General features: G+C 32.2%; 4 protein-coding genes across 4 annotated transcripts; 3 read left to right on the forward strand and 1 right to left on the reverse strand.

Annotated features, from left to right (window-relative positions):
* Positions 1–229: 229 nt before the first annotated feature.
* On the reverse strand, positions 230–4,940 carry LOC119667591 (eukaryotic translation initiation factor 5B). Its single transcript, XM_038076895.1, has 6 exons — positions 4,555–4,940; positions 3,002–4,371; positions 1,998–2,944; positions 1,451–1,926; positions 1,252–1,384; positions 230–250 (listed from the first exon to the last, which is right to left on the reverse strand). The coding sequence occupies exons 1-6, from the start codon at positions 4,626–4,628 to the stop codon at positions 230–232; spliced, it is 3,021 nt and encodes a 1,006-aa protein (XP_037932823.1). The 5' UTR covers positions 4,629–4,940.
* A 2,738-nt stretch (positions 4,941–7,678) lies between these two features.
* Positions 7,679–8,163, forward strand: LOC119672512. Its single transcript, XM_038083571.1, has 2 exons — positions 7,679–7,888; positions 7,947–8,163. Exons 1-2 carry the CDS (start codon positions 7,838–7,840, stop codon positions 8,136–8,138), a joined length of 243 nt encoding a protein of 80 aa, XP_037939499.1. The 5' UTR covers positions 7,679–7,837; the 3' UTR covers positions 8,139–8,163.
* Positions 8,164–8,165: 2 nt separating this feature from the next.
* LOC119672511 (probable RNA helicase armi) lies at positions 8,166–14,749 on the forward strand. Its single transcript, XM_038083570.1, has 7 exons — positions 8,166–8,377; positions 9,122–9,336; positions 9,398–9,826; positions 10,650–12,206; positions 12,273–12,914; positions 13,323–13,484; positions 13,547–14,749. Exons 1-7 carry the CDS (start codon positions 8,188–8,190, stop codon positions 14,282–14,284), a joined length of 3,933 nt encoding a protein of 1,310 aa, XP_037939498.1. The 5' UTR covers positions 8,166–8,187; the 3' UTR covers positions 14,285–14,749.
* A 1,207-nt stretch (positions 14,750–15,956) lies between these two features.
* Positions 15,957–17,654, forward strand: LOC119667592 (uncharacterized protein K02A2.6-like). Its single transcript, XM_038076896.1, has one exon. The coding sequence runs from the start codon at positions 15,957–15,959 to the stop codon at positions 17,652–17,654; it is 1,698 nt and encodes a 565-aa protein (XP_037932824.1).
* Positions 17,655–18,927: the final 1,273 nt, after the last annotated feature.

Below are 18,927 nucleotides of genomic sequence, written 5' to 3' on the forward strand. Positions count from 1 at the left end.
GGTCAGGTCTTCGTCGAGAAGCTATTCGTCAAGGTCTAAGACTAAGTACCATTCAGCAGTACCAAAATGCACTACACAGACAAAAAGACCACAAAATAATAGTAAAAAGATATAACCCAGTCTAAGATAGGAGACTGAAAATATATTACATATTACTGTCAGCTATAGCACATTCAGATATCTCTATATTTGACTATATAAAAACTAGATGTTTTATTTAGGAAAAGAGTTAAGGATTTATAATTGGTAACTATTCAAAATATTGAATTATATTGAGTTCTCAAAATATTGAGAAGTCAACACTGAAAATACCTCTCAAGTGATAAAAAAAAGGTATAGAGTTTGCAATAAAAAATTAGATTATGTTTGATTATAACATTAATAGTAAACTCAAAGCGTTTTTAAACTATCCATAGCTTATAATTAAACCTGAGATGATCTCACATAAACATTTTCTGTAGCTGACTATGATCCTATAGCAACTTAGTCTCTAACATATTAATCGATATTCGATAAAGTCGATATTGTGCTGATCAGTAATAAAGCAGAAGTGAAGTACTATCTGTATCTTCCTCGCATCTGCAACAAAACTCATTGAAAGAATGATTGAATCTTCTAGCAGCGACTCATTAGTGGCAGTGACATGTCAATGTCACTATAAGATTAATATCTTCATGTCGCATCTCAATGAGATTATTGTATTTTTTCTTATTTAACTCTTTGAATCTTAAATTCGTAATTAAAGCACTCAATAAGTAATAACAACCATCAATAATCCAAATTCTAACCCTTGTATTCGTCATCTAATTTACAGTACCCTGCAGGCCACAAAAAAAATACATAAGTTATTAGGTCTTAAAAATTGAAGTCTTATACTATTCATAAGCTAAAAAAAATTAACATTAACATCATAAACCAATATGAATAAAATAGAGACGTTACATTCTACATGGAGAACAAAATCCACTCTATTCTTCATTTTTGAGACTAAATCCTATGAAAAAATATGCATTTAAATTCAAATGCGAAACGAATTCCATTCCAATTTGCATTTTTTAGGACTAAATAATATCAAAGAATGCGCATTTAAATTCGTACATTGTATTAATTGTGTATAAGTAACAACACTCGAAAACACATTTAAGAACAACATACAATAATAATTTGTATTGAATATTCTATTTCAAAATATTCTATCTTAATATATATATGAATAAACTAACATATATAACAAAAATTAAAAACACTTACCGGAATTTTAGAAGTACGTAGAAATTCCAAAAGTGCTTCCAAAGAACCCAATGTAGATGCTTGTACGTAAACTCCAGTTTGAGCTAGTTTTATATGACTAAGTGCACTCTTAAGTTCTTTAGCAACTTCTTCCCTAAAAATATAAATAAATACAATTTTGAAGAAATAAATTAAAAAATATTAAAAACAAATAACTTACCTGCATATTTCTACTTCATCAGGTTTGTGTGCTATTAAAAGATTTATGCCAGCAATAGCTTTTTCTAATTCTTTAGCAGCAATTTTAACACCTTGAGCAGCCTTTACTTCTTTATGCTCGACATAAGCATTCTTCACACGCAATTCTTTCATTGGCTGTGGCATTAGCAATGATCGTATTTGAGTAACTATGGGACCATCCGTACCAGCTAAAATCATAGTTTGTCCCTCACGTAGTTTACCATTGATAAGTATTGCATCAATAGTTGTACCAAGACCAGGTATGGCCTTCACTTCAAGCACGATTGCTTGCAGTTCCTCAGAGTACATCAAACGTTTAGCCAACATCTTTTGACAAAATTCAACTATTAAAAATAGTAAATTACCCATACCTTCACCCGTTATAGCACTTGTGGGCACCAATGACACATAAGTCTTGGGATCTGGATTTTCATAGAAGAGCGCTGCATTTAAGCCCTATAAAAAAATGGGTAATTAATAAACAATTATATCCACATATATTTATTTTTATGCAAATATAAACGCACCTGTTCGGCAAATTGCAATATTACTTCCTTGGCACGTTGCTCGAATTCAAGCATTGTATTGGGTTGCTGTTCCTTTAATACATCACGTATATCACGTCGTGCCATCACTTTCCAATCATATAAACGATCAATTTTATTAAGTGCAACTATGAATGGACATTTTTTCTTTTTGAGCAAATTGATTGATTCAATAGTTTGTGGTTCTAGACCATGCATTATATCAACTACTAGAATTGCAATGTCACATAGAGACGAGCCGCGATTACGCAAATTACTAAAAGATTCATGCCCAGGTGTGTCAATAATTAATAGACCAGGCAATTTGTGCTCAAATTCAGCTCCATTACGTACAATTTTTGACTGTTCTTTTATTGCATCAATAGGTACATTCGTAGCGCCTATTTGTTGTGTTATACCACCGGCTTCTGAATCTTGTACATGTGTGCGTCGCAGTTTATCCAAAATTTTTGTTTTACCAGTATCGACATGTCCTAACACACAAACAACGGCGGCTCTTAGATCGTCTGTTGTTCGTTGCTTTTCAGCATCTTCTTGTCGTTTAATGATACGTGCTTCAGCACGTAAACGTCTGGCTTCTGGATCATTGGGATTAAATGCGTCTTCTTCTTCCTTTTCAGATTCACTTTCATCGTCAGATTCACTCTCTGAGTCTTCATCTTCAGAATCAGCTTCTTCTTCATCTGCACCTTCTTGCGCGTCTTCATTTGATTTTTCCTCATTATTACTAGTAGCTTGAGATTGTTCTTCATCGCCATTAACATCACCCTCGCTATCACTTACATCCCATGATTCTTTAACAATCTCTACTTTTTCTTCTTCCTTTTGCGATTCGGTAGCAGTATTTATATCTTCTTCCGTTTTTGCTGTCGTATCAGTTTGCTCTTCTTTATTACCTGGTCCCTTCTTTTTTGGACGTATACGTGTACCTATATATTTAAAAGAACTAATATAAGCGTTTATTTTTTTATTAATTATTAACTTACCAGGTCTAGCAGGTCTTTTCTCTGCGGGATCTGGTATTTCGAGCCCTTGTGCTTTGAGTGCGTCCAACATAGCCTGCGCACGCGCGCGTTCCTCTTTTTGTTTTTTGGTAAGAAGTTTACCTTCAGCTTTCAGACGTGCTTTACGCTCAGCTTCTTTTTGCTTTTTTTTCTCTTTTCTCTCCGCTTCTAAACGTATCGCTTCCAACCGCAAACGTTCACGCTCGTCTTCTTGTCTTATGCGCTCTTCTTCTAATTGCCTTTGACGTTCTTCTTCCTCTTTAATTTTTTTTAAGCGTTCCTGCATAGCAGCCACCATTGCCGCTGATACACCTTTCTTCTTACTATCCTTTTTGCTCTCCTCTTCCTCAGCCTTCTTATCTTTTTTGGACTTTTTTTTATTTTTGGCTGCAGCCTTACTACCGTCCTCATCTTGAGTGATTGGCGTTTCAGTTTCATCAGCTTTTTGAGCTTCGGTATCGTTTTCATTACTGACTGACATTACTGGCACATCTTCAATTTGCTCCTCTACAATTTTATCTTCCGCCACAGCAGGTGGTTGGTGTTGTTTTGGCTCCTGGGCGGCACGTTGTTTCGCCAAAGCAGCTTCACGTTTTTGTCGTTCCTTTTTCTCCTTTTTCTTTTGTGCAGCTGTTTTTACAGTGCCACCTTCATTTTCACCAGCATCCTCATCATTTAATTCATCAGCTGCTAAATCCTCTGTAGTTTGCTGCTTTACTTTTTGTGCTTTTTTATTCTTCTTTTTATTAAATTCCTCATCAGCCCAATCATCGGGAGATACAACCGCTGCTGGAGTTGATTCCGGCTTTTCGTCAGCATATTCCGCTTGTAGTTCAGCTAATACTTTATCTAAATCTTCATCATCATCGTCTTTACCTTTTCGTTTAGCTTTTTTTCCTTTTTTATTTGTATTTTTATTTTTCTTATCATTCGTTTTAGTTTCTTCTTCAGTATCATCATGATCGCTTTCTTGCACTTGAGGTTCCAAATCATTATCATCGTCATCGTCGTCGTCCATTAAAAGCTCAAATGCAGATTTCTGCGGAGCGGCTTTTTTTTTACCTTTCTTATTTTTTCCCTTAGTTGTTAAATCTTCATCGCCATTATCATCTTCCGACTTTTCAGAAAGCTCCTCTTTATTCTTTTGAGCTTGCTTTCCTTTAGTTTTAGTTTTTAAATCCATATTTTTTACTGCTGACGTTATACTTCCCACTTCACCTTCTGCATCATCAATTGAGTCTTTTCTATTTTTTTTACTCTTTTTCGACTGCTTCTGTTGGTTCTTCTTATTTTTGCTGCTCACATTATCCTGGTCAGTGTCAGACTCCAAAATCGTTTGTGCTTCCGTTTCACTGCATATATGAAAAAATATATTATCATATGAATATATATATATAATGTAAATTTTATACAACAAAAAATTATTTTGCTACAGTCAAGTGAAAGTTTGCCAACTGACAACTCAGCAGTTTCCAAATGTAGAAATGCACCCAAATCACAGCTGTGATGTAGCAAGTGTAAAACATATTACTAACTTTTCATCACCAGATGAGGCTGCTCCTGCCACATTGGTTACTATCTCTTTCTTGCCCTTTTTAGTTTTAACCATTTTCTTTCGCCTAATTTCAACACGTTTGTTTGGCACTTAACGAAAACTTGCAACAAATTCACAATTGTTCGTTTATATTTTGTACTTAAAACTTGTATATGCGATTTTAATAATTTCCAATAATAAATGTACACAATTTTCCTGTGAAGTATATGCAATTGGTATCACAACAACAATTTTTGGTCGCACACCAGACAGCTCTCTGTTTTCCGTCTGTGCTTTTGCCACATTCGTATGCAATTTTTTTGTATTGTTGAGGTTATGACAAACGTCATATGTTTATTTGTTGTTGTTTCTGTGCGAACAATCGGTAAAATCATGGAAAACAGAGATGCTTTTTCATATAAAAATATTTCCTTAATTTATGATGAAAACTGTAGCTGCCATATTATAATCATGTACTAATTTTTATATAGCATATCAAAATGTTAACATAATATTTGTAGTTCAATGCAAAATAAAATTTATAAGAAAAGTATTTCAATAAAAACCTATACATTTATATTATATTAACAAATGTTAGAAATAATACAATGAGAAAAGCATTTTTATGAAAACATATACATATATGTCTTCTGAATAGGGAGTAGAAATAACAGGACTATGAAAATGTGTGACGTTATACTAATAATAAAAAAATTTAATTTCATATTATTTATATATGTATATTTATATTTGAATATCTTATGGCCATGTTATGCAGAGTGTCTCGGGCACGGCATAAGTACAATTGTTGTTGTTTTCAATGCAAATTTTAAATTTGAGAATGAGAAAAAAAAATATGGCCGTTCAAACTCCGGCATGAGAGCCGGCGTATTTGTGCCCCGGCACTAAGGCAAAATAGTGTTTTTTATAACAAATTTCAAAATTTGCGCCTTTTACTACAAATCTAATACATTTTGGAGAAAAAATGACAGTAAGCAAGACAGCCTTTTTTTATAAATCGCTAATAATATAATTATTACACTTTCCAGTTTTAAAAGAAGGCGCAAATACTGTTAAGTACTGTTAACAATTATTGTAAGATAATGTAATAATAAATTAACATTATTACAGCCTCTATGAGTTTTTTCTTGCTAGTTATTTTTGGTAGTAAATTGAAAGTGAGCATATCTAAATTTCCTTTTAAATTTAAACAATAAAAAATTGACAATACTAATGTGACACTACATGACATGCATTTTCGGCATAGCCCGAAAGAACGACTTTTGCCGTGCCCTAGACACTCTGCATAACATGTCCCTAAGCATGTATATGTATTTAGCAAAAAAAAAAAAACACTACTATATCTATTAAAAATGTAAAAAAATCTATTCATAAATGGATTGACATGTAAAATATATAAAATTTGTTAATTTTGCAGGAAAGCAGTAACATATCGGTACATGTAGTCCCAACTATAGTGTTGTAAAATGCTGAAAAGGGATTTGAGTAAATCTCCCTTATCATATATAGTTCACAACTTCAATCAGTTTGTATTGTATTCTAATTTTATTATTTTTTAAAAAATGTATAAAATGTATGTAACAAATTATTGTAAAATATTAATATATAATATATATATATAAAATTATAATAAATAAATAAAAAAACCTGATAAAGTTGATAAATATACAAAAACTCGAATAACCAATATATATATGCAAAAATATTAAAAAAATATAAAAGGTATTCAGAATGTCTGTGCATCGTTAAATGAGCATCATTGCAAACTCAAATAATTGCAAAACAAATACGCATTTTGTGCATATATGTTTTACAAATATTTAGAACAGTTGATTTTTGTTTTTGTATATATTTACGTGTAAAATATAACTCAGATGGATTTTGCTGTTGCAGAATGAATGGATAATTTAGATTCATGCATTCATATGTATAATGTAGCAATTTATTGGACATAAAAAAATACAAAATCAAACAATTTTCAACAAAACTTGATATTTTCGCTAAAGTAAAAAAAAGTAAAAAAAGTAGTATCATTCACAATAGAGTCTTGAAAACCACATATGCAAGAGCTAATTAGTATTGAAAATATGGTCTTGAATATTGTCTTACAAATCAAGTGAAAATCATAAGAAAGGGAATTGTTTTTGTAAAATCAAATAATTTTGCACATGTAACGATGCACAGACATTCTGCATACCCCTAAATATTAATTCATAAAATAATTTTAATTTGTAAATAAAGAAATTTTGTGAATGCGGCATTATTCAATATTTTACAAATTCGATGTCAACAAATATTAATATTTTAATGACAAAAACAAAAAACAAAATGTGTATAACCTTATACCACATTTACACTGTCTTATTTAGATGTTTTTGCTCATTACAACCATTAATTAGGATGATTTACCATACAAAAATATTTCATAAAAATTAACTCATTATCAATAAATCAGCTCATTTAAGGCGAAACATGTCGAAAGTAACCCTTAAAATAAATTTCCCAACAGAGAAATTACCAAAATTTAAAATATTTGTTATATGTGTTACATGTAAAATGTAAATAAACAACAGCTGAGCTGTAAACAAACGTACTGAGAAAACAAGTTTTTAATAAAATCTTTGTTTTTATTAAATGAATATGTAGTGTAACAAATATGTAATATATATATATAAATTATTTAATATATCGTTTATATATTAATTTCTTGATTGTTGAGTGAAATTTTTCAATACAAACAGAATGGAAATATGAAAAATTACACATGGAAATTTATTTAAAACTTAGAAGGGTTCCAATAAAAATAAAAACGCGTCGCTTTTGGCAAAAAAATTAACATTAAAAAATTAATATCGTTATATTTTAAAAATTGTTATAAAATATATCTATAATACAACTAATTTGCCACGTTTTGGCAATTGATAAATAGGAGTAATAATAGGCAATACTGTGTGACAGCAAGTATCGTCGCACCAAGAATTAATGTTCCTAATGATGTGTATATCTTCTTTAACTTATTTTAAATCATTTACAACACTGGAATTTTTAACTTTTCATAAGAGTCAAGCATTCGGTTGAAGTCTTCATTTGTTATTCGGCATTGTTAGCCGGTGGTTGCGTTTTTTTAACGGAAGGTGTTGTGTGAAGCTGTAATAAGTGATACGCAAATATTAAAAAAAGTTACGCGCTCAACAAATTTTTGCAATTAACGCTATTCGGATTTTATGCAGTTCACTTTTTGTGAAGTGTAGTGGTTATAAATAATGTCGAATGAGCAAAACGAAGAATTACCAACTTCGTCTGCTAATACTGAAGTAAGATTTTTAAATTTTTATTAAATTTGATAATATTCATTTTGTATAATAAATACAGGGAAAAATTATTGATACTACATCAGATCGCACATTTGCTAAATATCGTTCACTTATAATATCCGAGTGTGGTTTTAAAATAACCACGACGGAAAGTTATTTGAAGCGTCTTCAAAATTTACGCAAAGAATTGACTTACATTAACGAGACAGATTGGATGTTTGAGCCTTTGGACAAAAAACCGTCTCAATAAAAATAAATTGCTTTTTATAAACAAATTCAAATTCAACAACTAAAACAAAATGTTTACAATACTCAAGAAAATTTGGGATTCTTTCGAACCCGCAGATAATGCACGGGACAATTTTAATAGGCAAACTGAACAGCTTGAAACTATAATTTACAAACAAGAGTGTCAAAATATTGTCAAGCCATTATATGAAGCCCAAGATGAAAAAAAAATCGAAAAGAGTGATTATTACAATGGTACCGGTAAGTATTTTATTACTATGATAAAAGTTTTAAAATTTTTTTGTGATTTAAAAAAAAGTGCTGACAAGTAAAAAATAAACTGACAGCCATGTTGCTCGAATACTTCTAGAACGTAAATTTAAACTCAAAACGTTTATATCATTTTATTTGCTAATTAATAACAATAATAATTTTGTAACTCATAATTATTTTAAATGAATTTTTTTAGTGTATTTATATTTCTGTGAAAGAACTAATTTTATTTAGAAAAACAATGTTATGTTCAACGCAATATTAAGTAACATTCGGTAGATATAGTAGGTGTGTTCTACAAGCTAGTCATAGTAAAACAAAAGTAAAATTTACACGAAAACACTCGAAAATTTGCTGGTGGAACGCACTTGTGTATAGACAGTGTTACTCAAAGTTACTATGAGTAGGTCGTGGAACAGACCTAGTATTTGCATACTCTTAATACAAGTTGCTGTCTATACTAGTTGACCCAGCGCAATGTAAAGTTGCTGCCTACAGTGGTTGGCCGACTCGCGCTAGAAGTTGCTAGATCCAATTATTGATTCCCTCGCAATATAGAGTCGCTGGCTATAGTAGCGCAGCAATTTAAAATATTTTTCATATAAACAAAAAAATGGTTTCGTTTGTATTTGAAAAATTGAATATTGAAATAAATTTATTTCAATAAAATATATATTCATTGGTTATATACACATTTTTTCTAATTGTTGATTATAAATATTTCTCTTATAGGTATTATCACTTTGTTGAAAGATGATCATGGGATCCTAGATAATAATATTATTTTTGATACATCCGTTGGAGGTGGTTTGGGTTGTGAACTTCGAGTTGGATCCCGTGTGCGTTATATGGCGTACAAAGATGAGGAAGGGCCGGTTAAAGTTTTTAAAATAACAGAAGTTTTGGAAAATTGCTGGGATGAGTCTGGAAATATAGATGAAGAAACTGTAAGTAGTATTAAAAAGTATTGTTTTTAATTTTATATTTAAACAAGCTTAAATATTGCAGCTCAGGAAGCAGGTTGATCAACTTAAATTAGAGAAACCAGATTATTTCGCAGTACATCAACGCAATATTTTGGGTTTGATAGTGGAACGTGCACCAGATTCTATCGTTGTTGATACTGACTATAAAGTTATGACTATAACTTTGGAATCAGTTGAAATTAGTTTTGTGCCACAGGAAGGTGATCGTGTTCTTGTTCATTGTAACGTTCAAAACGACGATAAATTTTTGGACAAACAAGGGGAAATATTGGAAGAAATCGCTGTTCATCCAGCACGTTTATTAAAAAAACAACGCTGTACTGTAACCAAAATAAAGGAAGGTTGGGCTGTCTTAAATAGAGATTGTTATTTAATCTTTGATGTATCTCCTGAAGCCTCTAAACTGCGTATCGGCGATTCTATTATAGCAGATATGGTAGAATGTGAAAGGGTAAGCAATAATTAAATCATATTAATAATTCATGTTCAACCATTATATGTTTTATTTTTATTAAAATTTAATTTTAGAGCACTGTTTTCTAAGCACTCATTTTATTCATACTATATATTAAATTTAAAAACATTTCTCTCTTTCTCACGCTCTTTTTTTAAACTTTTTTTTTCTCATACTCCCTTTCTTATTCTCACTCCCTCTCTTTATATTACTCTCTCCATTTGTAATTCGTTCCTTTCTTTCATTATCATTCTTACTCTTTTTTACACTTCAACTTTCTTTATTTTCTCACTCCCTCTCTCTTTCTAACTCTCTCCCTTTGTAATTCTTTCCTTATTTTTACCTCCTTTTTCTCTCCCTCTCTCTTTTCCTTTATCTCTTTTTCTCTCTCTTCTCTATTTTTTCTCTTTCCCTCTCTATTTTTTCTTTCTCCCTCTCTATTTTTTCTTTCTCCCTCTCTCTATTTTCTCTCCCTCTCTCTCTCTCTCTCTCTATTTTTTCTCCCTCTCTCTCTCTCTCTATTTTTTCTCCCTCTCTCTCTCTCTCTATTTTTTCTCCCTCTCTTTCTCTAATTTTTATCATTCCCTCTCTTTTTTTCTGCCCCTCCCTCTTTTTTCTCCCCCTCTCTGTTTTTCTCTCTCCCGCTATCCTTTTTGCTTTCTCTTTCTTCCTTTATCCCTTCACTCTCTCGCTCTCTCTTCATATATCCTTTCACTATTTCTTTTCTGTCTCTCTACATCTCTTTACTTATTTCCCTCTCGCTATTTCTTTTAATCCTACTCTTTAAAATTGTTATTGAAATATTGTTTTTCTTTTTTAGGGCAATTTCGTGTGGCGGTGTATTAAATTTGAAACTGAAGATATGGCTTACAGCGATACGAAAGCCTTTGAAAAGTCAATGGAATCACAAGTTGTAAAAGTATCAAGTGATGTGCGTCATGTATTCTCAGGTTTACACCAAAAAGTGACTGTAGAATTTACAATTGAAAACAACACAGATGAAGTACTAAAAGTGTTGGCTATAGAATTCTTTGGTAAAAGACAAATCCAAATAAAACTTATTGATAAAGACTTGTGTAAAGGATTCGACATAAAATCGCGTAGTAGTGTACCATTGCGATTCGAATGTGAATCTTTGGTTTTTGGTAATTCACACGAATTCTTTTTAATTCAGTTTCATGGATTTCGTATTAAACGTTCCATTAATCTTACCGTATGTGGAAGTGAGGAAGAGGCAGCGGAATATCGACAACGTGTTCTTGAATTACCTGTACCAATGGCAAATGGACGCTCATCATCACATCGCTCACGATTTTATGCTCATTCGGTTTGGGGACGAAAATGTGAACTTGTTTCGGGTGTCGGTATAGGTCCCAAAAGACGGTTTATAAAGCATCGTATTCCGCCATATGACGTACCTAAACGATTGAAAGAGGCATATCTTACATCAAGGTCAAAAAACGATATGACCGATGGTGTTGAAACGTATTTTCCGAGTGTTAAAGAAGAACTGACAGCACGAAATTATGTAACTAAATTCCAAGTGCTATTGCATTTGGAAGAAATTGAATATTTTGTTACATTCCGCAATTATGATATGGAGCGTGCACATTTCACTCGTGTTGGAGAATATCTATCGTTAGTTATAGAAAATTTAGCTGAACGTCGTCCATCACTTGTACTTGGAGACACGGTACATGCTTCAAATCCTTGGGAGCTAGGTGAACCAACAGCGCGTACGTATGAAGGAAGCATTCATAAAGTCCTCTTCGATCGTATATACTTAAAATTTAATGCTTCCTTTCAAAACAACTATAACGGTGAAGATTACCGGCTAGAATTCTTTTTTTCTCGATATGGCTTTCGTAAGCAACATCATAGTATCGTTAAAGCAGTTACCCACTTGGGAGAAGACTTTCTATTTCCAACTCGTATTAAGACACGTCCAAATGCACAATTAGCAATTAACTTAAATGCAGATGATGATTTAATTTTGGAAGGTAAAAAACACGACTGGGTCAACAGCAAATTAAATAGCATACAGAAACGTGCGGTTTACAATATTTTACGTGGGGAGGCCTATAACATGCCATACATAATCTTTGGACCTCCTGGTACAGGCAAAACTGTAACACTCATTGAAACAATCATACAAATTATTAAGCTGATACCACATGCACGCATATTAGTAGGCACTCCATCTAACAGTTCAGCTGATATTATAGCAACGCGCTTAGTTGAAAGTAATGCGTTGGAACCTGGCGATTTTGTTCGATTGGTGTCACAGAACATAATTGAAAAGGAACTTATACCTGATGAACTGCTGCGTTATTGTGCCACCGCAGATATTGGCATAGATGGCACATGCGAGAGTGCGGTATATATAAATAGAAGAATTGCATTTTATTTAAGGTTTTTTAATATTTATGGTTTTTTGTTTTAGATGGTTACTACAGAAAGTGGATTAAAGTTGAGATGTCAGCAAAAATTTCTTGGACGCCATAAGATTACCGTTAGCACATGTACAACACTCGGTAATTTCATGCAAATGGATTTTGGCAATGATCATTTCACACATGTGATTATTGATGAAGCAGGCCAGTGTACTGAGCCTGAAGTTATGATTCCGATTGCCCAGATTTCCAAGGGTAAAGGACAGGTTATACTTGCTGGTGATCCAAATCAACTTCAACCAATTGTTATAAATCGTTTATCAAATGTTTCTGGTTTAGCGCGATCATTTCTGATACGTATATTAGCACACACGCCATATGTGCGTGATATAGCGCGATTTCCATCTACTTCGGGCTTTGATCCACGTTTAGTAACAAAGCTACTATACAGTTATCGTGCATTGCCATCTATACTTAATGTATACAACGAATTGTTTTATAATTCGGAACTTATACCTATGGTGCATGAAGTAGAATCAAGAGAAGCAAAGCTACTTAAGCTTGCCAGAAGTTCACTACCAGCTAATGCTAAGTTTCACCCGTCGCACGGCGCGTTTTTCTTTGGTTTACGAAGCGAAAATAAACAAGAAACTGACTCACCATCTTGGTTTAATCCATTGGAAGCAAAACAGGTAATTCATAAAAAAATATCACTTGAGTGTTTATTATGGTATGTAAATTTAAGTGTCGATTTGACATTAAATGATATTTATTTGAATTTCATGTAAAAATTTATTGTCAAACATCTTGAGAGTTACTTAAGACACTTCTCACTTACAAAATTTAAGAGTTACTTAACATAAGTCTGCATTGTAAAACTGGTCCTTAAATTTTTTATGGTTATTATTATATATTGACAACAAAACGAAAATTAAATCCCACAAAGATATATATAACCAATCACTAACGGTCATAGATTCATGTAAAATTAAATATCTGTACTGACCTAAATAATAACATATATTTAAATTTTTATTTATTATAATAATTAATATTATTAAAATATTTTTTCATCGATTTGATTTATCATTTCTTTTCAGATATTCTTTCGTTGTTTACGTTTATATCGTATGAATATACAACCAGACCGAATTGGCATCATAACACCATATGCAAAGCAAGTCAAGCATTTAAGAAATATCTTTCTTAGCGCAGAGATATCCATGCCTAAAATTGGTTCAGTTGAAGAGTTTCAAGGACAGGTAATTACTAACAAACTAATCTAAAAACAATATATAATACAATATATATCTTTTATTTACAGGAAAGAGATATCATTTTAATATCAACTGTTCGTTCAAGTTCACGAATGGTCGCTGGCGATATTCGACATTCCTTAGGATTTGTTAGATGCTCAAAACGTATGAATGTAGCTATATCTCGTGCACGTTACTTGCTTATTGTATTTGGAAATCCTCATTTGCTAATGTATGATCGTTCATGGCGTTCATATATTTCCTATTGCCTGGATAATGACGCTTACGATGGGTGTGATTTACCAGAACACCTGTTTCATAATGATACTTATATTCAAGATGATGGTAGCCTTCAGAGTGAAAAGCAAAATTTAAATGAAGGTGAAATTAATGTTGCTGTTAATGAAAACGGTATAGAAATATATGGAGGCAAATATAAGGAAACCATAGCAAACCAGGAAAAATTTCAAAATATTCACACAAATGATATAGATATTCATGGACATGCTAATAATAATGCCAATAAAGCTGCAAATGTTAGTAACGAATTGCATCAAGAAGATATAATAAATGCAAATAAGGTTAATCAAATTAATCCTCATATTAACCCTTTTAGAAATGATAACAAATTGGTTAAAAATAATCCATTAAATAAAGAAAGAGGAAAGGATATAAATAACAAATCTTTGACATATGTTGATAAGACTCATTCTGATGATCGTGTTAAAACTGATAAATCTACTATTAAAGATATTTCAGTTGTTTCAGAAAAACAGGATGATAATATCACTAACAATAACTCTTAATTCATATAATATAAACTAAAATAACAACACCTTATAGCTTTAACAACACTGAAAGTGATATGTTTTATTACAAACAAATTTAAAATAATTTTAAAATATAATCTTAAAATAACTACTATTCCTCATTGTAACAATATATATATATATGAAGATGTCGCAGAACGTATATAATAATGGACAAAATATTATAAATTAAATATAATTCACTCAAAAACAACACCAATTAATGTAATAACATGTGAATGTTGTAAATACACGGAGAGTAAATAAACAAACGATGCTGCGTTACTTCATATCCCATTGAAATCACATTTTTTTGTATAAACATCTTTACATTACAAATAAAAATTAGATTAAATTACATTTCACATTTTGTGATTTATCACAAATAATTTTCAATCACATAAGAAACATTTCTATAATTGTCATAAACCTAATTTTAAATTGCAAAGCAAACGAATTGAAAGTATTTTTCATATACTAAAAATGTATTTGATTCTCAATATGTTACTATAGTTTAAGAAGAATAAATATATGAAGATTAAAATGATGTTTTTTATTTTTTGTAAAATAAATATGAAATATATTTATGGAGTGGTAAAGTTCTATTAGACGGATGCTTTTATAGATATCTCTTTTAATCATGTAATTTTTCTATTTCAAAATGTTTGTTTTTTATATAAAAAAATTTCTGTCATCTTAAGTGGAAAGAATTGTTGGTTTTGTCGGCGTCCACGTAAAAGAGCCTTCACTGGTAACCAAATATTAATATATATGTTTTGTTTACTGAATAATTGATCAATTATTTGTATGATCACTTTAGTCTTCAAAAATCTTCTGCAAAGACATTAAAAGAAAAATCCTAGATTCTTAATTACAATAATCCTCTAATACCCCCTATAACGCGGTAGGTTGGTTCCGCGTTATAGTGGTATTTCCGTATACCCCGTATACACATGTGCAAAGGTACGCGAAGTTAATTATGTACTGTACAAATCTCCGCGTTATATGAGGGAATGCCCGTCTTATACGGGGCATTGAAATCGAGTAATATGAAAACACGTTATAAGGGTACCGCGTTATAATGGGGATTACTGTAGTTTTAAAAATGCATTTATTTACCGATATTGAAACTATAGCTTATAATAATCATTACGGTACTACTATTATGCATAAGCAACTAACAAAGTGTTGGCAATTGTATATTAACCGTTTGCCCTTAGCGGGATTTGAACTTGGGCCTCAGTGGCAGTGGTTAGAATTGCTAACCACTAGACTACTGAGGTTCAAGTTCAAATCCCGCTAAGGGCAAACGGTTAATATACAATTTCAAATTAATACAAGTTTAAATCACTAGTCATCGTAGCACGTACGGAAAAAAAACTCCAAGTTATTATTATGGACGGAACTTCATCAACGCTGTTTGGATGGTTTCAAGCAAATTTTGTCATCAGAGTTATTATTAGCGCATTACGATCCACTAAAAAACATAGTAGTCGCTGCAGATGCATCTAACTATGGGCTCGGAGCTTGCATTTTTCATGAAGCTGACGACGGTTCAATGAAAGTAATATGTCATGCGTCCAGATCACTAACGCCCACAGAAAAGCAATATAGCCAAATAGAAAAAGAAGCTCTTGCGCTTATTTTCGCGGTTACGAAATTTCACAGAATGGTTTTTGGGAGAAGATTCAAACTTCAAACAGATCATAAGCCTCTTCTAGCTATATTTGGTGATAAAACGGGAATTAAGGTGCATCAAGCAAATAGACTTCAACGTTGGGCAATTAAACTGATTGCATATGACTTCGAATTAAAGTTTATTTCAACTAACAGTTTTGGGTATGCAGACGTTTTATCACGACTCATACATAACACAATCAATCCTTCAGAAGACTATGTCATCGCTGCAGTAGAGTTTGAAATTGAAAGTAAACAAATTTTACATAACTCACTTGATAAGCTGCCGCTTACCAGCAAAATGATTACTTACGAAACAGCTAAGGACAAGGTTTTAGCTAAAATTCTCGAATATGTTACTGAAGGATGGCCATCAAACTGCAACAACAGTGAGTTAAAAGCTTACTTTAACCGAAAAAACGACATATGTATAGTTGACGGATGTTTAATGTTCGGACAACGCATTATTATACCTCAAATTTTCCGAAAGCGCATTCTTAAAGAAATTCACCGAGGTCATCAAGGCATAGGTCGTACTAAAGCCATCGCGCGGAACTACGTTTATTGGTCAAATATCGATCACGATATTGAAGCAATGGTGAAAAGTTGTTCAAATTGTGCCGCAGCAGCTAAAATGCCCACAAAAACAACTTTACATCCTTGGCCAAAACCTTCTGATTCTTGGGAACGGCTGCATATTGATTATGCAGGACCAATAGATTCATACTACTATTTGGTCGTAATCGATGCGTTCTCAAAATGGCCAGAAATTATACAAACAAAATCTATAACAGCAACTCAAACAATTTCCAGCTTGAAAGAAATTTTCGCTAGATTTGGGTTACCGAAGACAATAGTTTCAGACAATGGTACTCAATTTGTGAGTCACCAATTTCAACAGTTTTTAGCGGAAAACGGTATTAGTCATATACGAAGCAGTCCGTACTATCCCATGTCAAATGGACAAGCCGAAAGGTTTGTGGATACTTTAAAGCGAGCACTCAAAAAGTTAAATGGGAAGGGGGTAACTGCTGAAAATCTTCAAACATTTCTACAAGTTTACCGATCTACTCCGAATAAGCAAAATGAGGACAGTAAATCGCCAGCTGAAGTTTTACTAAAAAGAAATATCCGTATTAAACTTGATTTGATTAAACCAACGCTGGTGTCAGACCCAAATGCCAAGTTTAAAAACAAGTGCGATACACAACTCAAAATGAAAGCGCAATTTGACAAAAGGCACGGTGCAAAGCCAAAGTTTTACGAAAAACAAGAGCTCGTTTATGTCAATATATTCAAAAACAAACACTTTGAATGGACAAAAGGTAAAATAATCGAACGCATAGGTAACGTCATTTATAATGTTCGCTTACAAAATGGCAAACTTATTCGTGCACATGCCAATCAAATTCGTGACCGTAAAGATCAAGAAAATGAGTTATCTTTAGAAATATGTACTTCCGAAGATATCGCCAACGAAAAGTGTTTAGTTGATGCATTTGGCCTCTACGAAACAACACCTAAAGATGTGGTCGAAATAACTAACAACAACATGGTTTCGACTCCAGATCAATCTTTCAACGAAGTAACCGAGATTGCAATCCCTCAAACTGAGAAGCACAATGAGGCAGTTGTTCCGTATACCCGACCAAGGCGTACTAGACATCCTGTTGACCGTTATAGACCCTAGAATCACCGCATTGGAGATTTAATCTCAAAAGGGGAGGTGTTGGCAACTCTGCCAAGATGACAGTTGACAGATAAAGAATAATTAACATTTTAATTCTGTCAGTTTTATTTTGAACTTGTGAAATAATAATAACTTGGAGTTTTTTTGAATAAATAAATATCTAAATTATACAGATATAACACAAAGTATACTTATAAACGAAGTTATACAATACTCAAAATAACTGGACGGCATATTATTATTATTGTTAATAGAAGCCGAAAGGCACTGCGGCTTAAGTAGATCTTTTCTGCATTGCCAGAACCCTTAATTCCTGGGGTTATATTTTTTCTGGGGTTTCTTTTATATAACGAAGTTATACAATACTCAAAATATCTGCACAGCATATTATTATTATTGTTAATAGAAGCCGAAAGGCACTGCGGCTTAAATAGATCTTTTCTGAATAGCCAGAATACTTGACTCTGAAAATTATAAGCTTTTTATAAAATTAAAACAGTTTGGGTTTTCTTTTTTCATATCACCTAATTGGTAAAATCTTCAACTACTAAGAGTTAAACATTCACAAACAGTGTGCTCTGAACTTTCGATGTATAATTTACAAAACCGACAGACATCAGTGTCGGAGACCTCAATTTATTTAAGTGGTACCACAGATTGCAGTGAGCTGTGAAGTAACCAGACAAAGTCCTTAATCAGCCGTGCTTAGCGACAACTACTTACGTTATATTCCTTTCGCTGGTAATATCATTTTGTTAAATATTGTCCTACATTATTAAGCGAATGGTCTGCGAATTTCTTTTACTCCCATTTACTGATGATCTCGTTCAATTGGCTTTTTGTGAGTCGATAGAGAGGCTGAGAGCCATTAATGGCATATTTGACATTGTTTTGACCAACAAATCAGCGTTTCCTTTTTTTTATCGTCTAGGATCCATTATAATACTACAGTATGATTAATGATTCGTTACAGCCTGAAGGGTTTTTGATTTGTAGATTATATTATTTTTATTATTATGTTATTGTTATTATATATGGTTTTTAATTCAGCTTGACTATCTAATGGTTTGTAAATATAGATCCCTTTCATCTTCCTACTAATACTTTCACTCGCACATTTTTCAATAGTAGTTGTTTCTGATTCAAAAATTATTGCCTTGTGAAATTGATTTTTGGAATATATATTGTCATTTAACGATCTTACTATAGAATTGAATGTCTAATAGATCATTTTGGGATGTAAACCATATGGCTCACCAAAAAAAAACTTGTA

The sequence above is a fragment of the Teleopsis dalmanni genome, chromosome 1 (assembly GCF_002237135.1).
Source record: "Teleopsis dalmanni isolate 2A chromosome 1, ASM223713v2, whole genome shotgun sequence".
Taxonomy (NCBI): Eukaryota; Metazoa; Arthropoda; class Insecta; order Diptera; family Diopsidae; genus Teleopsis; species Teleopsis dalmanni.